We start from the raw sequence: 21,548 nt of genomic DNA, 5'->3' as shown, positions 1-21,548 counted from the left end.
AGAAATAACACGTGTTTTGCACACTTCATACATAAAAATAATTAAATATAAATAACTTTTATTTAAATTAAAAATTAAGAATTTATTATTAGATTATTTTGTGGTTATTATAAACATATCAATTGTTAGACAGAAACACAATTGATAACAGTTCGGGACCGGCGTTACGATAACAAACTGTTTGACTATTCAGAGCGAGACTACAGACTATACAAACTCTAAACTTGAACTAAAAACATATTACTGTAAATTATAACATAATTTATATAACTCTCAAGTGATTTCGGTATGACTTTTGGATGAAATAATTTTTCAATGTTTCCTATAATACAGATTTGTTTCGTATCCGTTGTATTGGTGCAAGAATTGGACATAAAGTGTATAATTGTACGGATAGTTGATTTGCAACAAATCATGCCTTCTTTTCAAACAAATCTTATGGGTTTAACTATTGCCTAATTTATTAACAATTGATTTATAAACAATAATATATAATTTGATATTAAATACTTATTGATGTTTGAATAGTTATAATTAAAATTACTGATAATTAGTGTCTTGATTTTCAACTAAAAAAATTATTTTGTCGGTTTAACGCTTATAACTGGGACTTAGTATGTCCACTGAAGTTGACCAGTGGACGCTATTTCCGAAATTTTATTATAACTATAAATAACTATTTGTTAGGTTAGCAACTATAAAAACTTATAAATAACTATTTCAGTTATTTTGAAAAATATAAGCATTAGATTGTAAAATATTGCTCAAATATATGTAAAAACAAAAAATAATAGTTATATAAATTATATAACATGTGTAAACTGTTATCAACTCATATTACTTTTTTAACAATAGAAATAATTAGTTTATTTATATAAATCATTTTTGTAAATATGCTGAAATTATATATCAGTTGAAATATTTATAAGAAAATAAATAACTATTTCAATAACTATTTGGTTTTTTTTTGGCAATTATATACAACTATTTAATACAGTTTAAATAACTATTTTAACAACTATTTGACGTTTTTTTTGGCAACTATTATAACAACTATTTAATAGAGTATAAAAAATTATTAATCAATACACTACTGATAATATATGATATACAGTATTAGTTATCATAGTTTATCAGACAATGAATTTCAGTTTTTTTGTGTTTTATAGGTTTTTGTTACAGTTTTTGAAAACATCGCTAATTATTACAGAATATTCTCGTGACTAACGCATAGAGACCTCTAGTACTGTATAATACAATCAAAGCAATGAATACAATGTGTTGTAGTGTTTGTTGTTATCATTGATCACACAATTGAAACAAATGTTAGATTTCATTATATTTGCCGTCACTTTTGTGGTCGCACTCATCGGTGTTGTTGTATATCTCTATCCCGGATCAAGACGTCAAACAACTATCGATGGATTAGATCCAAGTCATCCTAAAGATGGAAACTCTGCTGATATCATACGTGCCAACAGTTTTCATAACTTTCTCATACAATTACACCACAAGTTTGGATCAATTGTGTCGTTCTGGTTGTTCGGCCCAACGCTGGCCATCAGTGTCCGCACCGATGAACTGATAAATACTTTGGACTATTTGACKCAAAAGCCACGCGAAGTGACAGAAATATTTGAACCGTTTTTAGGACCTAAAAGTGTTTGGTTTGCCGACAAACATGATCTGAGAARACAACGGATTTTGTGGACAAAGATGTTTGACAACCAATCAATAGATAGTCAGACACCGGTTATCACTCAATTGATTGCTGAGTTGATCCACAAGTGGTCATCATTGCCGGCCCGACAACACATACCACTCGGAAATTATATGAAAGTATTTACAATAAGATTGTCTCTCATTACTGGTTTCGGCGAATACTTTCGTAAGAATAACTCCGAACTGATTGACTTTAGTAGAAGTTTCGAGAATTGTTTCACTGAACTCGAGACCAGAATAAGTGGTGATTTACCCTCTGATAAGAGTGTCCGTACCGATCGTTTTCAAGAATCGGTAGCCAATTGCCGACAACTATTGCAAAACGCGTTGAAAGACATGCGAAACAATCCTTCGGATGCAAACAATTGTCTTTTTAAACATTTTATAGAAGATAACAGTGAAGATGTACTCATCGATGAGTCGATGACTTTTGTGTTTATGTATTACTCTATGTCTTCGGCACTCATGTGGATATTGTACTACTTGTCGGCCGAACGAGAACTACAATCAGAGATCAGCCAAAAGTTTCGCTTCAATATTGAAAGCGATTTAATTGACAGATTCATTGATTGTGCCATTACTTCAGCGAATGTTATTCAATGGACTTCACGTGTGAATCCTGACGTCGAGAATCAATTGAGCGGACATATAGTGCCAAAGGAAACCCCTATTATTTGTAGTCTCAGTTCTGACCACTTTCTTGATTGTGACACTGATTCTCCATTAGACATATTTCGGAAACATTTGGATGCCATCGATGATAAGCCATCGCTGGCTTTCGGATCAAAAAACTCGAAGCGTTGCTGTCCTGCCATTCGTTACTCGAAATTCGTTATAAAAGAGTTAATTACTGAAGTATTGATGAATTTTGAATTGGAATCAATAGACTTGGATCTCATTCCGCGACAAATATATGGTATTTACTCGAAAAGCGAAGAAGAGATTTGGATTACAGTTAAGAATCGCAAATAGTATTGACTTTATAATCACTTTATGTATTAATTGATTATATAATTTAAAATCATGATTAACAGTATAATTAAATATATTTCACTATTTTTTAAATAATATATTTTATTTACTATTTTTTATTTTCCTTATAATAAAATCAAATATTGTGTGTTATTATTAACTTATTACAAGTCTTWCTATATTTCAACTATAATTTTAAGAGTTTTTTATAGTACGGTAAACATTAAAAAAAAACATTTGTAGTATTGTATTGTAATTGAATTATTTATTTAAAATAAGTGTTTCATTCATTTTAACGGTATTTAATGGTATTTCATAGTTAGACCACTCAATAAAGTCAGACATTACTATATTAGGACCCTTAGCACCGGCACTCTTACCATTCATCCACTCATTGATCCTAATGTTGCAAATGTCAGCCAAATCTGTTTCCAGCGACGAGAAGAAGTGTAGTCCAACGTAACTATTACTGGGAGTCAGTATTGCTTGCGTTACATACATATTATTAAGAGGTCTGTCAGCGATATGAAAGTCCAAAAATTTTGTTAGTTTTTCTCTACTCATTGTATTGGCCCACGGGTTCGGTAAACATCGAGATGGCCATAGAGTCGGTGCTTCCATACGAGCGCTTTCATTGCGATAATAAACAAAGACCTGTTGTCTTCTCTGCCATAAATATTTTAATGTTATTTTATCCATCATTGTCTGTGAACTGTATGGAACTAATTTATGATCAAATATTGACATTATTTTTCCAATCAATTGTTTGTGATCTTCATCTGAAAGTTTATAGAAGTGTTGGAAATCAATAAAAACAATTTCCTGTGGATTCATCTCAAGGAATGCATTGATTTCTTGTAAAATATTGTCTACTTGTGGTCCATATAAGCCGTGACAAAAATAATAGTTATTATCGTCTACTTTGGATGCRATCCTCAAATCGATATAACGAATACCGGCCAACAATTGATTGGTCACATCCAGTGTCTGTGTTTTAGTCCACCGATGTATTGTCGGCAATGAAAAACATTTACATAAGTTAACCCAAAATGAGTTCTCGAGATCGGGTCGATCGGGACTAATGCCGAGATCTATGTCCAGACCATAACTACCAGAATCGTGTGAACCTGTTATCAGTAATAATTACATTAGTTATCAAATAATAAAAATTWAAGGCATTGTCACACCAGGAATGGTTAGTTTCCAAATAGCAATGTCTTGTAATTTTGTTGATATGTTTGTCATCCAATTGTTTAACTCTTTGGGAACAGACTTCTTGATGTCTAATAAGACGACTCTCTGTTCATTCAAATCATTATCAATCATACCTTTCTTTTCATTACTTATAGACATTATTATAATAATTATCACAAAATAATTATAAAATTAAACAATTGTTAATTAAATGGTTAATCAATTTACTAATTAAAATCATTTTAAACTTTTATAAAAGACTAGAGTTTTCAATAAAAACTTTTTATTATTTATTTATTAGTTAAACATTAAAAATAGATATAAATAATACTGTAATGTATTGTACAGTAGTGTTGAAAATATTATTATTTATCATATGATTAGTCAATATATGTAATCATATGTGCGGTCAATGACTCACTAAATCATTGAATGAGTCTTTAAAATGACATTTAATTACTTAAATCATTATATTATTCACATAATTGTCTATTAAATACTAATTCATTAATTCAAATAACATTACATTACGTTATAATTATTAACATATTATACAAATTATTTCAATTACTTAAGTTAACGCCTATTTAAACCAATAGAGGTGTTTACTGTTATACAATATTATACAGTATTATACAGTATTATARTATTTTACATTTACTCTATAATATTAACACAGTATTAGATAGAATTATAATAACAAATAGCTTATAACTAAATTATAACTTTACTTAATATTAAATGTATTTTAATTTATAAAACATTTATAAATTATATCATTTGTTATTATAATTAGTTAAATAACAAATATGTGACTAAAATTAAAATCAATTGCATGTATAGGTGTTTACAAATTAGTGGACTCTATATGTGATGACGTCATCGCATTAATTGTCATTTGTTTATGTTTTTTGTCAAATAAAGCAAACATTGAATTGATTGCTAAATATGTTAGCATTAGCTTTGAATGTATGGGTATTTTGATGTAAATAAATATCAATTAATTGAATGGCAATTGAAAATCAATCGATATATTTAGCATTTATTACTTTTTAAGTCTGTTTTCTCACTAAACTTGATTTTTAATAGTTTTTTCAAAAGTTATTTATGATTTAATTATAATTGAATTGAAACGTTATGTTTAACCGATTTAAAAGTGCGATAAACAATGTGATCAACAATTTGGAGCCAAATAGTGGTTTGGCCAACGGTGCGGGCGATGCACATGTGGTCAGTCATCATAGCAGCCAATCGGGTCATACATCGGGACCACCGCTTAAGTTTAGGTATACGAGACCTGAATTTCTGTTGCTTCAAACCGACGATGAAATCCAGGTCTCGGCCGACCATATAATGAGGGTTTGTGTTATTAATTGACATTTATTTGATTATTAATTTAAGTCTCATTTATAGCCAATTATTGTTCCCCGAGATATCTCAAGATTGCCATTCAATGCAGGATATGCTGAGTAAGTGATTAATTAATTATGTAATAGTTATTGAAAAAATAATTTACCGGTACTTTACGACAGGACGATAAATGCGGGTAAAAGTGTCCGCAATGAAGATCACGCGGCTGTATATAGAGGAACACTTAAAGCCGTCGTCTCGGATGAGATGATAGCCAATAAAGTGTCTGATATGATGTCAACAGTTCCCGGACATCCGCATCAAATACCTATTGGTAATAAACGAAATACCCATCAGAAAACTATATCAAAAGCTAACGAAGCCAATGAAAAATCTAAAGACATAAGTGATAGTAATATAAGTGATGGCAAAGAAGTTAAAGCCTTTAATGGCAATGACATTTCAGATCAAGTTAGTGACAACAAAGACCAAACCGCCGTTACAGCTGATCCCCAAACACTGCCTCTAAACGAGTCGACAACAAATCCTAGTGTCGATGATTTGATGTCTCCTTCAATTCCCATTCCTATAGAAGAGCGTTTAGCAGAAGCAATAAGCGATACCATTGAATCTGCTTATGCGACACCAGAAACATCACCTCAAAAAACTCAGAAGTCTATAAGAGAAGAATCGCTTCCATGGCTTTACTTTGCAGTTTTTGATGGACACGCAGGTCAGTCATAAAGTACTTAAAAGTTTTGTACAACAGTATTCATAATATGATATTTTTATACTAAGGATCTGGAGTTGCGGTAGCCGTTTCCAATACATTACATAAAATAATTGAAGAAAAACTTCAATCAATTGCTGATCTCTTAATAAAGTTTGGTATAACAAATGATAAAAATTTATGTGTAAAAGGAATTAATGAAAGTGAATCGGAAGCAAAACAATTGAATGGAAGTGTTGTCATCAATCAGGATAACCATTTGAATAAAGAAAAYATTGCTTTACTATTTCATCCGTCAACTGAAAAATGGATAACAGTTGACAATCTGATAACCGGTGCACTGGAGTCTGCCTTTTGGCAAATGGATAATATTATTGCTCGCGATAAACGAGTTTATCGTATGTCTGGAGGGTGTACGGCATGTGTAGGCGTTTTTATTTTGGGCAAACTTTATGTGGCTAATGCCGGTGATAGCAGGTATTTATATTGGATTAAATTTTATGGTATATTATACAGTAAAATAATACATTAAACATATTATTATTTATACGTAATTGTAGAGCAATTATATGTAAGGGTAAAGATGTGGTTCCCATGTCTTTTGATTTTACACCGGAATCAGAGAGAGAAAGAATCAAATATTTGGTTTGTATTTATTAAGAAATTTTTCTACTGATTGATTTGTTGATAAACTATTGATTTTCATTACTGTCCTATAATTATAGGGTCTTTTGAAACCAGAACTATTAGGCAATGATTTTACACATTTGGAGTTTGTTCGCCGACCGGCGAGAAGAGATTTGGGCAAAAAATTGTTATACAGGGATGCCTTTATGTCCGGATGGTATGATTTATTATTATTTATTTATTAATATTTAGTATTAACGGTAAATAAAACATATCTACTATCAGGTCATATAAAACAATTACTATCGAAGACCTTAAATTCCCACTTATTTATGGCGAAGGAAAAAGGGTTTGCAAACAAAAATCAATATTCAGTCAATTTTCAAAAATGTTATTAATATATGCATTAGAGTCGAGTTTTGGCAACAATAGGTGTTACCCGTGGTTTTGGTGATCACGAATTGAAAGCTCAAAACAGTGACGTCGATATTAAACCATTTTTGACGCCACAACCGGAGGTAATTAAATAATTGAATTGATATTATTTTTAATTTTAAATTATTTGCTAAAAGGTTCGCATATATGACTTGGAAAACGATAACAAGTTAACAGATGCCGACGTTTTAGTTATTGGCACCGACGGGTTGTGGGACATTACTACCAATGAAGTGGCAGCTGATGTCATCAACAAATCATTAGATGTCTTCCCAGCTAATGATGTCCAACGATACAAATATCGCTACATTTCCGCCGCACAAGACTTAGTGATGCATTCCAGAGGAAAGTCGCGCGAAAGTGGAAAGGGGTGGAAGACTGTCGACAACAAGACAGCTACCATTGATGACATCAGTGTTTTTGTCATTCCATTGAAACCATATATTGATGAATATATTAATTGGAAGTCCGCCCGAAATGTGGTATTAGAAAAACCATTCAGTGATCGATAATTATAAAGCAATTACTGGTAAATTATTTTAAACTCAAATTTTGTATCATATTTATATCACATCATACTGTATAACATATTATTATGATTGTGTGATACATTTGCTTTATTTGAGACGACTAACTCTAAGAAAAATTATTTGCAATCAAAATACCGGTATTTTATTAACAATCAGTCAATCAGAGATTCATTAAAATGTTTAAATGATAAATAAAATTACCGGTAATTTCCTCAAATATGTTTATAATTATGTTGTTTAATGTATTATTCAATATTTATTTTTTTGTTCATTATTTTTCAAACATTTTTTATATGTTTCAACGATGTTTGAAATATTTTTATTTAAAAATATTGATAAATATAATTTTTAATGTATTTTTAAATTAACAAAAGAATGATTTATTTGAGTGATATTATAAACCGAACCAATTTAACGAATTTAATATATTTTAAAATAAATTTTAGTACAAAATAAAAACTTGAATTAGTGGACAGTTAGTCTTCACCGGCGGGTAAGGCGTCCTCTAATTTACGAATAAATTTGATTCTTAATTCAGTAGTGGAGTCACCTTTGAGAGAGTCCTGAACGAACCACACCTGCACTTCAATTTGCACCTATAGGTCATACAAATGGTTTAGTAAATAAACTAAATTATAATTACATATAGACTGACCATTTCTAGTGCACCTCTAATAACACCCATCAATAGATTAGAGTACTTGAGTTGAGCCAAATGGTCGGGCAGTTCAACGTATTCAGTGAGAGGATTGTTGTCTATAAGCAATGAGAACTCGTCATTAGCTGCCGACCAGTTGGCCACCGATGGACTGATTCCTAAATACATTTTGAAAGCCGACTGAATCTTATCGGCCGTCTCTTTCATGTCATGACAACGACCCGAATTGGTTTTCGCTAAGAAATCTTCAACTAATCTCAAACCAATATTATAACCCCTGAATACATAATAAATATAATATAATTAAATACTTCGTGTAAGACATGTCATACATTCGGTCCAATTGTTTATTAACTTCTTCTGCATTATCATAATCTTTGATAAGTTGTGCCACAAGTGATCCATAAGTCAGTGTAAATAAATCACAGCTCTGTATAAATAAATGACTAATAATTAATCAAAGATTGACCACAAATAGCAAATGTCATGTCTGACCACTTTCTTGGGCTCCGATGCTTTCGGTGTCTGTCTGGACATCACTTCACTTACCAGTCATTCAATCAATTAGTAAACAATTAGACAATCATTTGATATCCAAAACACTAATCAATATTAATATCAATTCAATACTCTTTTCATATACTTTATGCAATACAACTATAGGTGTTTGCGGTAATTCATTGATTGATTTTTAGTTAAAAATAAAGTACTAATTAATGTTTAATCAAATGAAAGTTATGTTATGACCATTTAATTGTAATTTAATTGTAATTATTAAATACAACCTTGCTATTATATTTATAAACAATTATCATAATTTTTTAATTGGCTTTTTATTTAATTTTAAATATAATTTTAGTATAGTTAACAAACATCTCTACCGATTCAAGTGAAGGTCTATAGAATTGAGTGATTGTTTTGTTGAGAATTTGTATGAAATATCAATAAATAACAAAAATATTTAACATTTAATACATTAGTTGTTGAATACAATTGAATACAATTGACATTCATTTATACCATTGATTTGATTGATATTATTGCTTAAGATTATCATTGGATTCAATTATGAAATAAAATAATAACTCATTTAAGACATCTTAAGAGATAATGTCGTCTTCAGCTCAATCATCGCCTATAAGAGTTGGATCTGTTTATGGAAAGTCAGGTTTGGTATCGACAGCGAAGTCAACGCTCGCAGAACAGACATCACGACTGCAGAACAAACACAACATCGATGTCGACATTGTTGATGATCTCAGAAGTTTCATCAAAACCAAGTCTAACATTGAAAAAGATTATTGCAATCAAATGATTAAATTAGTGAACAGTCAGTCAAATAGGAAGTATCCGACACTCGAGGCAGAGAATGACTCACAAACCATGTAATACATACACCTCTTGAAGTATTTTAAGTATATATTTATATAATTGTTTTGTTTAATTAGATCTCTATATACTTCGTGGAAAACATATCTGGAAGAGTTGGACAAGTCGTCGAAGAATCGTTTGGCACAATTTGATCAGTTGACACAAATCTGCGACCTATTGAAGCAAATTAAGACCAGAAAAGTACAAATCGCTAAAAAATCTATTGATCAACACTTGAAGTAATTATTTAAACAATTTTTAAAAAATTAAATTATAATGTTTTAGTTATACATTAATGTTATTTTTGAATATCAGAAAAATGCACGAAGAAGTGTTGACATCAGTTGCAGAGATTGACAAAACACGTAAACTGTACTTCGAAGACGAACACATGGCTAAACAGGCCAGAGATAAGGATGAAAAGTATTGATTGCATTTGTTTTGGTTTTTATTATTACTATTTTTATTATTATTTTTATTATTTACCAGAATTAAGAAACAAAAATCCGGTATATTTTCATCATTGAGTAAATTGCAGACAAAGAAAGATAAGTGTTCCGCACAAAGGGAAGCATCAGATATACAGTCAACTCAGGTATTTATAAACAATTTAATTTTAATTGAATACATGTTTTTATCTATATTTTAATTATACATTAAAATGATTGTATTGTATTAAAGGCTCGAAACGATTACTTGATGGCATTGGCCGCAGGAAATGCACATTTAGATCATTATTATTCACTTGATTTGCCACAACTTATTGTTAACATTGACGACACTGTTCTCGACAAATGCAAAGGTTTGGCAATATTTCTAAATAACTATTTTTCTTAATGTTTTTACTGTAATTATGTTAACACTATCTGTCTTAAACTATATCAATGCTTTTCCTTTAAATTTTAATATAATGAATATTAGGATTTATGTTATCATTGCTTGAAAGCGAAATAAATGCCATTCAACTAACAAACGAGTCTTTAGATAAAGCTTACCGTCTGATTAACTCTTCTTCTGCTGATTTTACTAACAAAGCCTTTATGGCTGAACAACAATCTGCGTGTTTGCGGTCATTAATCTCTTTCTATAATTATTTTATATTTATTTTCAAATTTTGATTTTATTTTACTAAATTGCGGTATATTTATTGAAAAATGATAATTAAATTTATTGATAAATTCAGTGAATTATTGGTGTATGACTTTGAGCGATGCGATAACGATAACATAGACATCATATCTTTGGATTACAACGCAGACATTGCATTGAGAAATGAAGTCCAGAAATGGTTTACTTGGTTTTCAAAAGATTGTCGAAATTTGAATCGACTTTCACAACAACTAATTAAGTGTCAATCACTGTTAGCTGAGGGACATAAGGTATTAGTTGTATTTATTTACTGGTAATGACTTGTTTAGACATTATATGATATATTTGAATATTTAACAGACTGTTGAAGTACCGAATCAGAGCAATCCAGTGGACATTGAGAATCGTATCGATGATATTAAACAACAGATCAGAAAATGTGAAATTAGTAAACTTAAAGCCAAAGCTAGACTTGATATCATTAAAAATGGTATTTTAATTATTTTTTATTTAATAAATAATTTATTACCGTATTATTGCTAACTTGTCTATTATAAGCTGGACTTGAAATTGAAGACTACGAAAGTTTTGAGGCACAGGTAACTACTGAAGTTAAACAACAGTCATTATCATTGGATGTGGACATTGGTATTGGAGTTCCATTGAGCAGAACTCCTAGTCTCAGAAGTACTAATATAAGCACTTATAGCGATGGCGGACGCATTTCATCACTCGATGGAAAGTAAGCAAAACATTTAAATTCTTTATTTTTTTTCTAACTCTTAAGTATTATATCAGTCGTTCGGATGATCAGCAAACAGATACAGATCATTATCAAACACCAGAACCAGATCTGACATCAGGCCGATCAGGTCGTCCTGAGTCTTCGAGTTCAGACCAATTGGAATCACCAGATCGTGAATACAAATACAGCACTTCATCTGATCAACAAAAATATAGTACATCTTCTTTTGATGCGCAACAGTCACAGGGATGGACTGATTATGATCCGACACAACCCGCTTGGGAAGATGAGCCACCGGCTCAAGAGGTTAATGAAGATTATGATAATAATGTAGAAACTGTTGATGAATCCAATAAGCAATACAATGCTTCATATGATTACACACCACTTGAGGGGTATTTGTATTATTTAATTATTAAAAGTTATAATTATATTTAAAAATTGATTAAAACAGACCATTACTTGTGGGCAAAACATGTCAGACATTATATCAATACGAAGCTCAGACTCAGGACGAGTTGAGTTTTGTGGAGAACGAAAATATTATTGTTTTGGAAGCAATAGATAATGATTGGGTTAATGGACAGAATGATAGATGTATGACAAGACATGCATTTGTATTATTTTAATTTACTTTAATTGTATAACAGATATGGTTGGTTATGTTCCGGCCGCCTATTTGATGCCAATCGGTGACGCACCTCAAGAGTTGATGCCATCTACTGAACCAATTGAAGTTATTAATGATAATAATGATATAGTTATTGAATCTACAAATGAACTTCAATTGTCAACCGATGCCACACAAAGAACTCAATCTGCAGATAGTTTTGTAAAAGCTATTTATGGATATACCGCCACTTCTGAAGAAGAGATGTCATTCAGTGAAGGTTTAATTGATTGTATGATTTTAGATGTTTTTTTACTAATTCTTGCATTTTAGGTGATATACTGAAACTCTTAAGCAAATCTGAAGACGGCTGGTGGACGGCTGAAAAGGACGGCATTATCGGACACTTTCCATCGATGCTCGTCGAAGAACTTAATGAAGACCGTGATTCGGGAGCTTTTGCTGGTATTTGTGTATTTAAACTAAAAATTTAATATTTATTTTATTAATGATTGCAAATCACAGAATCAGGAGAAAGTGGCGAATCTGATGTTTCAATTGGTTCGCCGACAACACCATTAGCCCCTCCGCCTTCATTTGCACCCCCGAAACCAGCTTATCTCACACCACATCAAGTAGTTATTATTCAACCGACTCCTGATGTCGAGTCGAAACCATCACTTGGAGATAAAATAGAAGAAAACGAAGAGAATATAACTGAATTGAATGAAGAACTTCAAGAAGAAGCAAATGAAGACAATGTTGAGATCAATGTTAATACAGAATTTATTTTAGAAAAACCCATTCCTAGGATTATTGAAGGTTTGATTGATTTTAATTTAATAGTTATTTAATTTTATATAACGAGTAATATAACACAGAAACGTGTGGACCCAATATTGATTACGACGCCGAAGATGAAGACAATGATATTCAAATAGATGTGAGAAATGTTATAAATAATTGAATTTAAATTTTTAAGTTATCGTATAATCTATAAAATGTAAATATTTTTTCAGACAAATGATGACAATTTTGACAATAATTCGGATGAAAGTGAAGAACAGACATCAATTGTAGCCATAGATAGAGCTGTAGTTAATGTAGAGGCCATTGAAGTGACCGCCGGAGAGATATCAGAAGCAATAACTATGGAAGCAATACAAGCGGCCAATCAATACAATCATGATATCAATGATTATAATATCACTCTTAATAATGAAGTGAATCATCAAAATTATTGCAATGAAGACTCAGATTATTTAGATGAAGAAGACAACAAATAAACAATAGATTTGATTTCAGTATTAAATTTGAGTTAAATATAGTGTTAAGTCATAATAGACACATAAAATCATTGATTAAAATAGTGAACGAAAGGTTTTAAAGAATATATGTATATAAAAGAGATAAATGATTAAAATAAAAATTTAATTGTTTCTAACAATTACGATACGATAATAATATGTTATGTATTGTTGCACAGCTCTGGGATTACAATTTATCAAATCATATATAGAAAAGTTATTCACATATTCTAATAATTTAGAAAATTATTAAAATAGAAATCAAATCAAATAAACTAAAATATTAATAATTCTATATTAAAATATCAAGATTTATGTTTTATTTAAATAATTTAGTCTTATTTTATTGTATTTATGAAATTTATAATTAATACATGAATTTACCGGCAAATCTTTATTAATCTAAATAATAAAATCTTTATATAATGTTAATAAAAATATTAGTATTTTATATCTCAGTGTTTACCAACTGCTCAACAATATATGACTAAAATATTAAATATTAATAAAATGCAAAAAATTGTAATCTTATATAGAAGACTCTTATATATATATATATATATAATTTAAAACCTTTATATATGTTATTTTCAATATAATAATTATTAATGTAATTGCAAAAAGTAGTAAATAATTAGATATAAAGTATTAAAATACTTATGTTGTTATAATAATATTAACTAAAATGAAATCTATAACCCAATGTTACACAATAAACGATAAAAATGTTATAATTTTAAATTATATTAATTTGTATAACAGTATAAAATAAATGTTATGATTTAAAATATATAATATTAATTACTGGAGACATTTTAGTTTAACATTCATATCGGAACCTAATCTAACAAAACTGCAGAACCTATCTTTAAATATACTTCCAAAATATTTTAATAATTTTAATATTATAATTGTTTTAGTAATTTTTATATTTTAATATTTAGTTTCAATTTATTCTATAATAACTCAATGTATAGATTCAAAACATTTTAATAATTTTAATATTATAATTGTTTTAATTATTTTTATATTTTAATATTTAGTTTCAATTTATTCTATAATTCAATGGATAGATTCAAAACATTTTAATAATTTTAATATTATAATTGTTTTAATTATTTTTATATTTTAATATTTAGTTTCAATTTATTCTATAATTCAATGGATAGATTCAAAACATTTTAATAATTTTTTAATAATTAAGTCTCATTCAATTTACTTATGATGAATAATTTTAAATTAGTAAAAGAATTGCACGGCTATACATTTTGCTCGGGTAAACTAGTATATATTTAAATAATTTTAATAAAAATTGTAAATTTAATAATTTTTGCGAAAAAAAATTGCATTTGAAAAAAAATTACAAAAATTTAGCACAGGTAGCTTACCTCCCGGTGCCCTAAACTCACACAATATAGCAAAGTGTAATTACACTACACCTGCCTACCTGTCCCTAAAATCTACCAGTGCTCAATAAACATTTAAAATTTCCCATAGAAATAGCATTGCTTTAAATAAAAATTGAAAATTTTAACATAAATTGAAAATTTTAACATAAATTGAAAATTTTAACATAAATTGAAAATTTTTGCATTTGAGAAAATTTTACAAAAATTTAGCACAGGTAGCTTCCCTCCCGGTGCCCTGTGACTCATATAATATAGCAAAGTGTAATTACACAACACCTGTCTACCTGTCCCTAAAACCTACYTGAGCTTTATAAAAATTTAAAATTTTCCATAGAAATAACATTGCTTTGAATAAAAATTGAAAATTAACAATACAGCTTTAGATTTGAATTAAAATATGGTTGTTGAAGAAAGGTGTCATACAGACAAACAGAAATATTATCTTGTGTTATATCTTGATATAAATTTAAAATTTCTTAAGAGTTTAGRCGWGTGTTATTGGTTCTGGAGTTTTGTTACATTAGGTTAAGTAGTGCTTAAAACAAATTAGGCAATCATTCAAATTACTTATCATTGTTTTAAAATTAATAAAATAATTGCATGACTATTACATTTTAATTGGGGACAAACTAATTGTTTTTATTATTTTTACATTTATATTATATGATATTACATGTAATTAATGGCACTAATTATTAAATATAATATAAAAGAGTATATTTGTATAAAAACTAAACAATAGTTGCATTTCCATTGCTGTGGTCTTTACTGTCAATCTGTTGTTCAAACCATACAAACTTCTTATCCGAAGACATACTACTAGAAGACGAATCATTTTTAATCAGATTATCAGTCAATGAATTATGAGTTTCATCTGAATGTTTCGTTTCATTAATTTCGTTGATTTTATTATTATTGTAATTATTGATATCATTGTCGCAGTTGTGGACTATTTGTGGTACCAATTGGTTGCTATTTCTATGTTTTTGACTGTATTTGTAGAAGTCTTCCAATTCGAATGGCTTCTCTTCCTCCCAATAGGGCTGGAAGTGTCCGACACTCACTACAGTCACTTCTACACCTTTACCCGACCGGATATTTGGTGACATCGGTATTACTTTCGGTTTTGATATCAATTTATCGATARTTATTGTTTTTTTAGTTTCTATACATTTATTTGTATCATTGTTTAGATAACTGTCTTGTGATTGTATAGATGGTGTCAATGATGATAAGTTAAACGATTGCATCAATTGTGGTGATGATGTTAGTGATGTCGGTGAAGATGTCATATTAGATGCATTCGTAACATTGATATATAACTCTTTGGTTAACTCGTTATTTGAAGTACTAATATCTTCAATCAACCTATTAATTGGTTTCATATAATTATTTTCCTTTGGTTTTGAATCACTTTTTGTCGGCAAAACAAAGTCCAGTGATGTCTCACACCAAGGATTTAGTGCTTTTGGTGTCGATGTCATCGGTTGTGACAATGAATAGAAATTATTGGAAATTTGCAAATGTTTTCCTGTCATCGAATCTTTCATTTGTAATACGTTTGTTGTCTGACTTCTTTGAATTGACTTTTCGTTTCTCACAGCAATTGATTCTTCAATATCTGACGAATTTCTTAGAGTTTGTGTCGATACGAATGCTTTATCTATGGTATCGATTGACATAATTGGTGAACTCGTATAAGAATTAGTTGTCATAAGATAATCATTTTGATTGGCTTTTTGTGTGATATAATTAGAGGTCTTATTATTGGTTTGTGGTATAGATGTCAACAATGGCGATGCATTTATAGGCGCATAATCTGACTGATCCGACCAAATGGCTCTATACGATGGATAGTGATTGTGATAGTGTTTGTGGTGAGTGTCATATAATTGACAGTTTGAATCAGTTGATCCTTTAGTTCCAATTCTTTTTCGTCGATTACTATCTAAACTATTACTTCGAGACAAATAACTTTTATAGTTGTGATAATCCTTAAGATTTTTATTGATAGCCGTCTGACATAATTCAAGATGAGTGTCGTCGTGAGTCTTAATGGCTGATGAGTCACCACTAGTGACAACATTATACTGATTGGTATTATTAGTTAAGAATGCTTTTGATTGATATTTGTTCTCAAGAGTTGATCTTATATTGGATTCATTAAAATATATGTCACTATTATTGTTTTCACCACTTGTTTTGTTTTCAAAATCGTTAAAATCATTGCTAAGTTTTCTAAGCACTTCATTGGACTCCTCGTCGGTGTCGTAATCAAAGACCGGATCAAACTTTGCGGCCGCCGATCGCGGTCTTTGAATTAGATTAGATCTGTTCACAACTGACGTAATCGATGGYGATAGTGATCGACGAACAGATTGATTATCGTTGAGTTTGTTTGGTTTAGACGGAAACGATGTCGAGAACAAACTGGCGCTTCTTCTCATAGCTAACTGTTTGTTTGACGCTTCGGTTACAACAAACTTATTCAAACTGTTAACACTTTTCTCATGCAATCCAGTGTTTAAATGATTGACATTTTCATCGGTCGTTGTTTCATCAAATGACTGATTACGGCGTGATTTAGTTGACTTTGAGGTTGCAATTTGACGCCTAACCACAACAATACGTGATTCCAAGTCTTTCATTTTGGCCAACGATTGTTGAAACGCATGTTTGCGTTGTTTGCGCACAATCTTCTTGACGGTCACATCTTTGGCCAGTTTGGCGGCCGCGGCCACGATCTTGCTTTGGATTTCGTACTCGAGCTCCAGTTTGGCAATTAGTTGCTCTTCTTTAGTCTTTGATTTCCATATTAATCCTTCATTTAATGTGAAACCACTGCCGACTCGGCGTTGTATTTGTGGTAACGGTTCGTGAGCTTTGAGAGGTGTTTCAGGCGGTAATTCGCCGATCAGTTCCTGAAATTTAGTTATTTATCACTAATTAAGACTTATATATCGATTAGACTTTTACAAACCCCTTCTTTAAGACACAATGTCTTGAGTTCATCCAACTTCTTATTCATGGCCTCTTCGAGCGCTTCCTTACGGACTTTCAACGTCTCAAACATTGTTTGGCAATCAGTTCATTGACTTAACGGCTGATCCAATTGGTTTGGCAATTGATGTTTAGCACAGATGGCACCCGACTTGAGTTATGAACTGAAGAGATGGTCAAAAAAACAGTTGACTGTCCAATAGATCTTTGGGCTATCGGTTCCCGAGTTGGCGATCGCAGTGACAGACATCCAGTCAAGTGATCATTAATGACATACATAGACATAATATAACCAAATAATCAAGTGTTCAATGACTGACTGACTGGCAAACTGGTGAGGAATGGGAGGAACGGGAGGAATGGCCTAACAGTTGTTGAGTCACTACTACTTGAGTCGTGTCTGTACTTATAGAGGACAGACATGTGTTGTGAGCACTGAGTCAATGAGTCATTCAATGTAACTATAAGTTTGGCGATTGAGTCACTCATATTCAACAATATATTACAATATATTATATTATTGTTAATGTTTTCTATTGACTATAAATATAAGCAGTTTTTTAATACCAATACCAATAACATCAACATTCTATTGCATTCAACAATATTAACAATACATAAATTACGTCATTTAAATGCTTACTAAATGATGCAACAGTGTTGACAATTATTATAATGATTGTGCAAGGTCAAAGGTCATATTGAGACTAGTGTGACCAGTTCAATTTGTCAATCAACACTGTAATTAGCATAAAAGTGACATCATACATTATATTTAAATGTCTATATTTTTGACCAATCATCATTTATAATGTTGCAACATTTAGTCTACTTTATTAATAATCTATCATGTTAGATTAATGTACAGTATAATAGCATGGTAAATTAAGTGTTTGATAATCTATTAGGAAATTAGCATTTACTTTATAGTAAGTTATAACTATACATATAATTTATAATTGTTTTAATTAATTTTTATAGTAAAAGCTAATATTAATTAATATTACATTAAAATGTTGGGAAATACTTACCAAAACAATGGTGTGAATTAATAAAATGATTTAAGTAAACAAATTACTTCATTTAAATTATATACTAATTTATTTATATTATATTAATATAAATAATTAATAAACAACTAAATTAAAAAGTTTCAATTCAAACACAAATTAGAAACAAGTTTTTATTAACGACTTTTATTTGTTAGTACTGTATAAACCAATTATTATTATTTGGTTACTATTAGAAACTTGTTGTAATTGTAATTAACTACTAAGTGATTATCAATAAAATGTAAACAAGGTTATTTGACAAATAAGTTACTTAATATTTCCTTTATTTACAATTGATAGCTATTATATAGACATAGTTTCAGTTAAACAATATTAAGAAATATTGATAAAAATTATTTGAAAAAAAAGATTACAATTAAAAATATTCAATAATTGATGAAAGAAGTGGTAGTGATTTACTACTAATACAATATTATTAATAAAACTATGTCTATAAAACCGTTAAACAAAGATAACACGTCTAATACATAATTTGATAAATGCTTAAATAATTAATATAAACATATATTTTACATATTTATGAGAAAAAATGAAATTAATTTAATATAATTCTGATTTCAAAATTAAGTGTTTAATGTTTGTGTTGTATATCTCGGACCACAAATGGTTTCGTTGGCCTCACATACTTGATCTGATGGTGCAATAAAAATCTTACCGCTGTCCGCACAGACACACAGTTGATATACGGGAACATTGGGGTAAATGATATGTGATTGAGGTATTGATGATGACGTTGAAGTGGTTGGTATAGTTGGCTCCAGATTCCTGAGTTGTATATTATTTGCTTCAAATGTTATCTGACATTAAAATTTAGAAAAATATAATTATAAAAAACTCTTCAGTATCCGTATCGCATTGATTGCTGTTTTTTCATACCTTTCCTTCATTTGATTTAAATTTCAAATCTTTAAGACTAATGGCTGACACGTCGCCGAGTCTGGACTCTAGTGCTATACTAATTGGCGCTACAATACTGGCCCGACGTTCCGGTGCTATGAGTCGAAGATTTGAATGACCTGTCGATTGGATTAACGGTGTTTGTATGGATCGAGAGAATCGTAATCCACTTAAATCTAATTTATAATAAAATTGATAGATTTGTTGTATGAAATTGTATTATAAGCTATTTATTAATGTAATTATTGATGACATACTGTCCACTTTAAGAGTGTCCGTAGCAATCGTCACTTTATGTTCATCGACAGCAAACAACAATCGTCTGTCTCTACCATTTATACGGAAATCATTGGCAGTCACCCCAACCACAGAGTTTCCGAGTGACAGCTTATTACCCATTTGTCCACTCATATCGTTTCGGGAAATCAAAGTCAAATTATCATCTGATAGTATACGTAATGTTTGACCCTATTTTAACAATTATTATTTTTAAAAAAAAACTTCAACTATCTTAAATTTCAATCAAATAAGCTTTAATAATAATTATTATTATAATAGATAGTATATAAAATATAAAGTTAAAAAATGAATTGTTTATAAACTTATTATAACAGTATTATAATTATTTGATAAATATTTCACTGAATTATGAATTTAAGGTTAACTTTAGATTAATGTCATCAAAATTTTCATCCTTTAAAATATTATGTATTACTAATTATTCATCGAATCAATAAAATTAACAAAATTAGAGTACCTAGATCAAACTGTATATTTTGTTAATCATTTAAATTTTAAATAGTTTTATACTAATTTCAAAAAATATAACTTCTTTTTAATTTATCGACACAAATGTATAGTGTAAGTAATAATATATATTTTACTTATTAAAAAAATTAAAAAAATTGCATTTAATTATGAAAACAATTCTTTAAATAAAAAATAATATCTGTATATTAATAGTTTTCTAATTTAATTTAGAAAACTAAAAGTAAATGAGTTAATAAAATAATAGTTTTACTCTTTATTAATTAATAAATAAATTTATATTTTCTTTAATTACTATACACATTAATATTATAATTACAAATAGTCATTAATAATGTTTGTGATAATACGATAAAACTTTAATTAAGTTTCATATTATCTTTAAGATTTGCAAAAATTTCTTAAATACCTTTCTTGAGCTGATTGTTGTGGCAAATAAATGGTCGTCAATAAAGGCATTACCATTAAGAGTCAGTCCATCCGAGTCTATCCTCATATTTGCTAAACCGTACTACAAAACATATATAATATAATATTAAAATATTATAACATAGAAAACATTAATATACTTATATAAATTTTATGTGAATAATTAATTTATCAAATTTATTAATTGTCAAAATACATGACAACCAGGGAAAGGGATCAATACCATAGAGAAATTGAGTACTGAGACTATCCATAGTGTGAGAGCCGCGTTCAACACTACCAGTGCTGCTATTATTATGATTAAGATATAGAGAAACTTTTTACGCCAACCATAGATACCGATCTTGCATTCATGTGGTTCACTATATAACGGTTCCCTATTAGTGGAAGTCATACAATGCCAGTAATTATGTGTTGTCGGTATCGGCTCTGTTTGGTCAGGAGTTTGTCTCAAAATACTTTTCTTTCTCGATTTTGCCATCACTTCACTTGAATCTCTAGATTTATATAAGTTATATAAAATTTAATTATAAAAATTATATAAATTTAGTTATAATTTATACTTAATATAAAATAATTTTCTATTATTATAAAAATATTTTTTTTAAACAAATTAATACAATATTATTATC

At 29.4% G+C, this 21,548-nt stretch overlaps 7 protein-coding genes across 7 annotated transcripts; 3 read left to right on the top strand and 4 right to left on the bottom strand.

Moving 5' to 3' along the window:
• The first annotated feature begins 384 nt into the window (after positions 1-384).
• LOC128961039 (cytochrome P450 20A1-like) lies at positions 385-2,743 on the top strand. Its single transcript, XM_054307243.1, has 2 exons — positions 385-442; positions 1,170-2,743. Exon 2 carries the CDS (start codon positions 1,324-1,326, stop codon positions 2,692-2,694), a length of 1,371 nt encoding a protein of 456 aa, XP_054163218.1. The 5' UTR covers positions 385-442; positions 1,170-1,323; the 3' UTR covers positions 2,695-2,743.
• Positions 2,744-2,955: 212 nt separating this feature from the next.
• Positions 2,956-4,040, bottom strand: LOC128961245 (PI-PLC X domain-containing protein 3-like). Its single transcript, XM_054307462.1, has 2 exons — positions 3,882-4,040; positions 2,956-3,821 (listed from the first exon to the last, which is right to left on the bottom strand). The coding sequence occupies exons 1-2, from the start codon at positions 4,018-4,020 to the stop codon at positions 2,956-2,958; spliced, it is 1,005 nt and encodes a 334-aa protein (XP_054163437.1). The 5' UTR covers positions 4,021-4,040.
• Positions 4,041-4,794: 754 nt separating this feature from the next.
• On the top strand, positions 4,795-7,760 carry LOC128960886 (protein phosphatase 1H-like). The gene is made up of 9 exons (XM_054307044.1): positions 4,795-5,247; positions 5,302-5,357; positions 5,421-5,971; positions 6,037-6,445; positions 6,529-6,613; positions 6,694-6,812; positions 6,881-6,944; positions 7,006-7,113; positions 7,168-7,760. Exons 1-9 carry the CDS (start codon positions 5,026-5,028, stop codon positions 7,540-7,542), a joined length of 1,989 nt encoding a protein of 662 aa, XP_054163019.1. The 5' UTR covers positions 4,795-5,025; the 3' UTR covers positions 7,543-7,760.
• A 191-nt stretch (positions 7,761-7,951) lies between these two features.
• Positions 7,952-8,873, bottom strand: LOC128961036 (trafficking protein particle complex subunit 3-like). The gene is made up of 4 exons (XM_054307239.1): positions 8,714-8,873; positions 8,551-8,648; positions 8,216-8,495; positions 7,952-8,156 (listed from the first exon to the last, which is right to left on the bottom strand). Exons 1-4 carry the CDS (start codon positions 8,753-8,755, stop codon positions 8,037-8,039), a joined length of 540 nt encoding a protein of 179 aa, XP_054163214.1. The 5' UTR covers positions 8,756-8,873; the 3' UTR covers positions 7,952-8,036.
• A 341-nt stretch (positions 8,874-9,214) lies between these two features.
• Positions 9,215-13,319, top strand: LOC128961244 (protein nervous wreck-like). The gene is made up of 16 exons (XM_054307460.1): positions 9,215-9,603; positions 9,667-9,828; positions 9,905-10,012; positions 10,079-10,184; positions 10,271-10,391; positions 10,511-10,658; positions 10,773-10,968; positions 11,039-11,168; positions 11,237-11,420; positions 11,477-11,818; positions 11,878-12,020; positions 12,074-12,313; positions 12,367-12,498; positions 12,559-12,855; positions 12,915-12,976; positions 13,053-13,319. Exons 1-16 carry the CDS (start codon positions 9,329-9,331, stop codon positions 13,317-13,319), a joined length of 2,913 nt encoding a protein of 970 aa, XP_054163435.1. The 5' UTR covers positions 9,215-9,328.
• A 2,062-nt stretch (positions 13,320-15,381) lies between these two features.
• On the bottom strand, positions 15,382-18,214 carry LOC128960951 (putative uncharacterized protein DDB_G0282133). The gene is made up of 2 exons (XM_054307130.1): positions 17,730-18,214; positions 15,382-17,670 (listed from the first exon to the last, which is right to left on the bottom strand). The coding sequence occupies exons 1-2, from the start codon at positions 17,820-17,822 to the stop codon at positions 15,481-15,483; spliced, it is 2,283 nt and encodes a 760-aa protein (XP_054163105.1). The 5' UTR covers positions 17,823-18,214; the 3' UTR covers positions 15,382-15,480.
• Positions 18,215-19,385: 1,171 nt separating this feature from the next.
• Positions 19,386-21,397, bottom strand: LOC128961243 (zeta-sarcoglycan-like). Its single transcript, XM_054307459.1, has 5 exons — positions 21,140-21,397; positions 20,897-20,998; positions 19,977-20,187; positions 19,699-19,895; positions 19,386-19,619 (listed from the first exon to the last, which is right to left on the bottom strand). The coding sequence occupies exons 1-5, from the start codon at positions 21,395-21,397 to the stop codon at positions 19,386-19,388; spliced, it is 1,002 nt and encodes a 333-aa protein (XP_054163434.1).
• Between the last annotated feature and the right edge of the window lie 151 nt (positions 21,398-21,548).

The sequence above is a fragment of the Oppia nitens genome, unplaced genomic scaffold (assembly GCF_028296485.1).
Source record: "Oppia nitens isolate AA-2021 unplaced genomic scaffold, nextdenovo-longstitch-racon4-pilon3 scaffold5_pilon_pilon_pilon, whole genome shotgun sequence".
Classification (NCBI taxonomy): Eukaryota; Metazoa; Arthropoda; class Arachnida; order Sarcoptiformes; family Oppiidae; genus Oppia; species Oppia nitens.
Note: the sequence above shows the minus strand (reverse complement) of the source record. Positions and strands in the feature narration are given on the sequence as shown.

What these genes read in the sequence shown, in the direction of transcription:
- LOC128961036 (XM_054307239.1), bottom strand. Translation starts at nt 8,755, where the DNA reads ATGTCCAGACAGACACCGAAAGCATCGGAGCCCAAGAAAGTG. An exon ending in CATCGGAGCCCAAGAAAGTG is followed by an intron (nt 8,649 to 8,713) that starts GTCAGACATGAC and finishes TTATTTATACAG; the next exon opens with AGCTGTGATTTATTTACACT. An exon ending in TTAGAGGTGCACTAGAAATG is followed by an intron (nt 8,157 to 8,215) that starts GTCAGTCTATAT and finishes TATGACCTATAG; the next exon opens with GTGCAAATTGAAGTGCAGGT.
- LOC128961244 (XM_054307460.1), top strand. Translation starts at nt 9,329, where the DNA reads ATGTCGTCTTCAGCTCAATCATCGCCTATAAGAGTTGGATCTGTTTAT. An exon ending in CAACAATCTGCGTGTTTGCG is followed by an intron (nt 10,659 to 10,772) that starts GTCATTAATCTC and finishes TGATAAATTCAG; the next exon opens with TGAATTATTGGTGTATGACT. An exon ending in TGTTAGCTGAGGGACATAAG is followed by an intron (nt 10,969 to 11,038) that starts GTATTAGTTGTA and finishes AATATTTAACAG; the next exon opens with ACTGTTGAAGTACCGAATCA.
- LOC128961243 (XM_054307459.1), bottom strand. Translation starts at nt 21,397, where the DNA reads ATGGCAAAATCGAGAAAGAAAAGTATTTTGAGACAAACTCCTGACCAA. An exon ending in GGACACTCTTAAAGTGGACA is followed by an intron (nt 19,896 to 19,976) that starts GTATGTCATCAA and finishes ATTATAAATTAG; the next exon opens with ATTTAAGTGGATTACGATTC. An exon ending in TTAAATCAAATGAAGGAAAG is followed by an intron (nt 19,620 to 19,698) that starts GTATGAAAAAAC and finishes TTTTAATGTCAG; the next exon opens with ATAACATTTGAAGCAAATAA.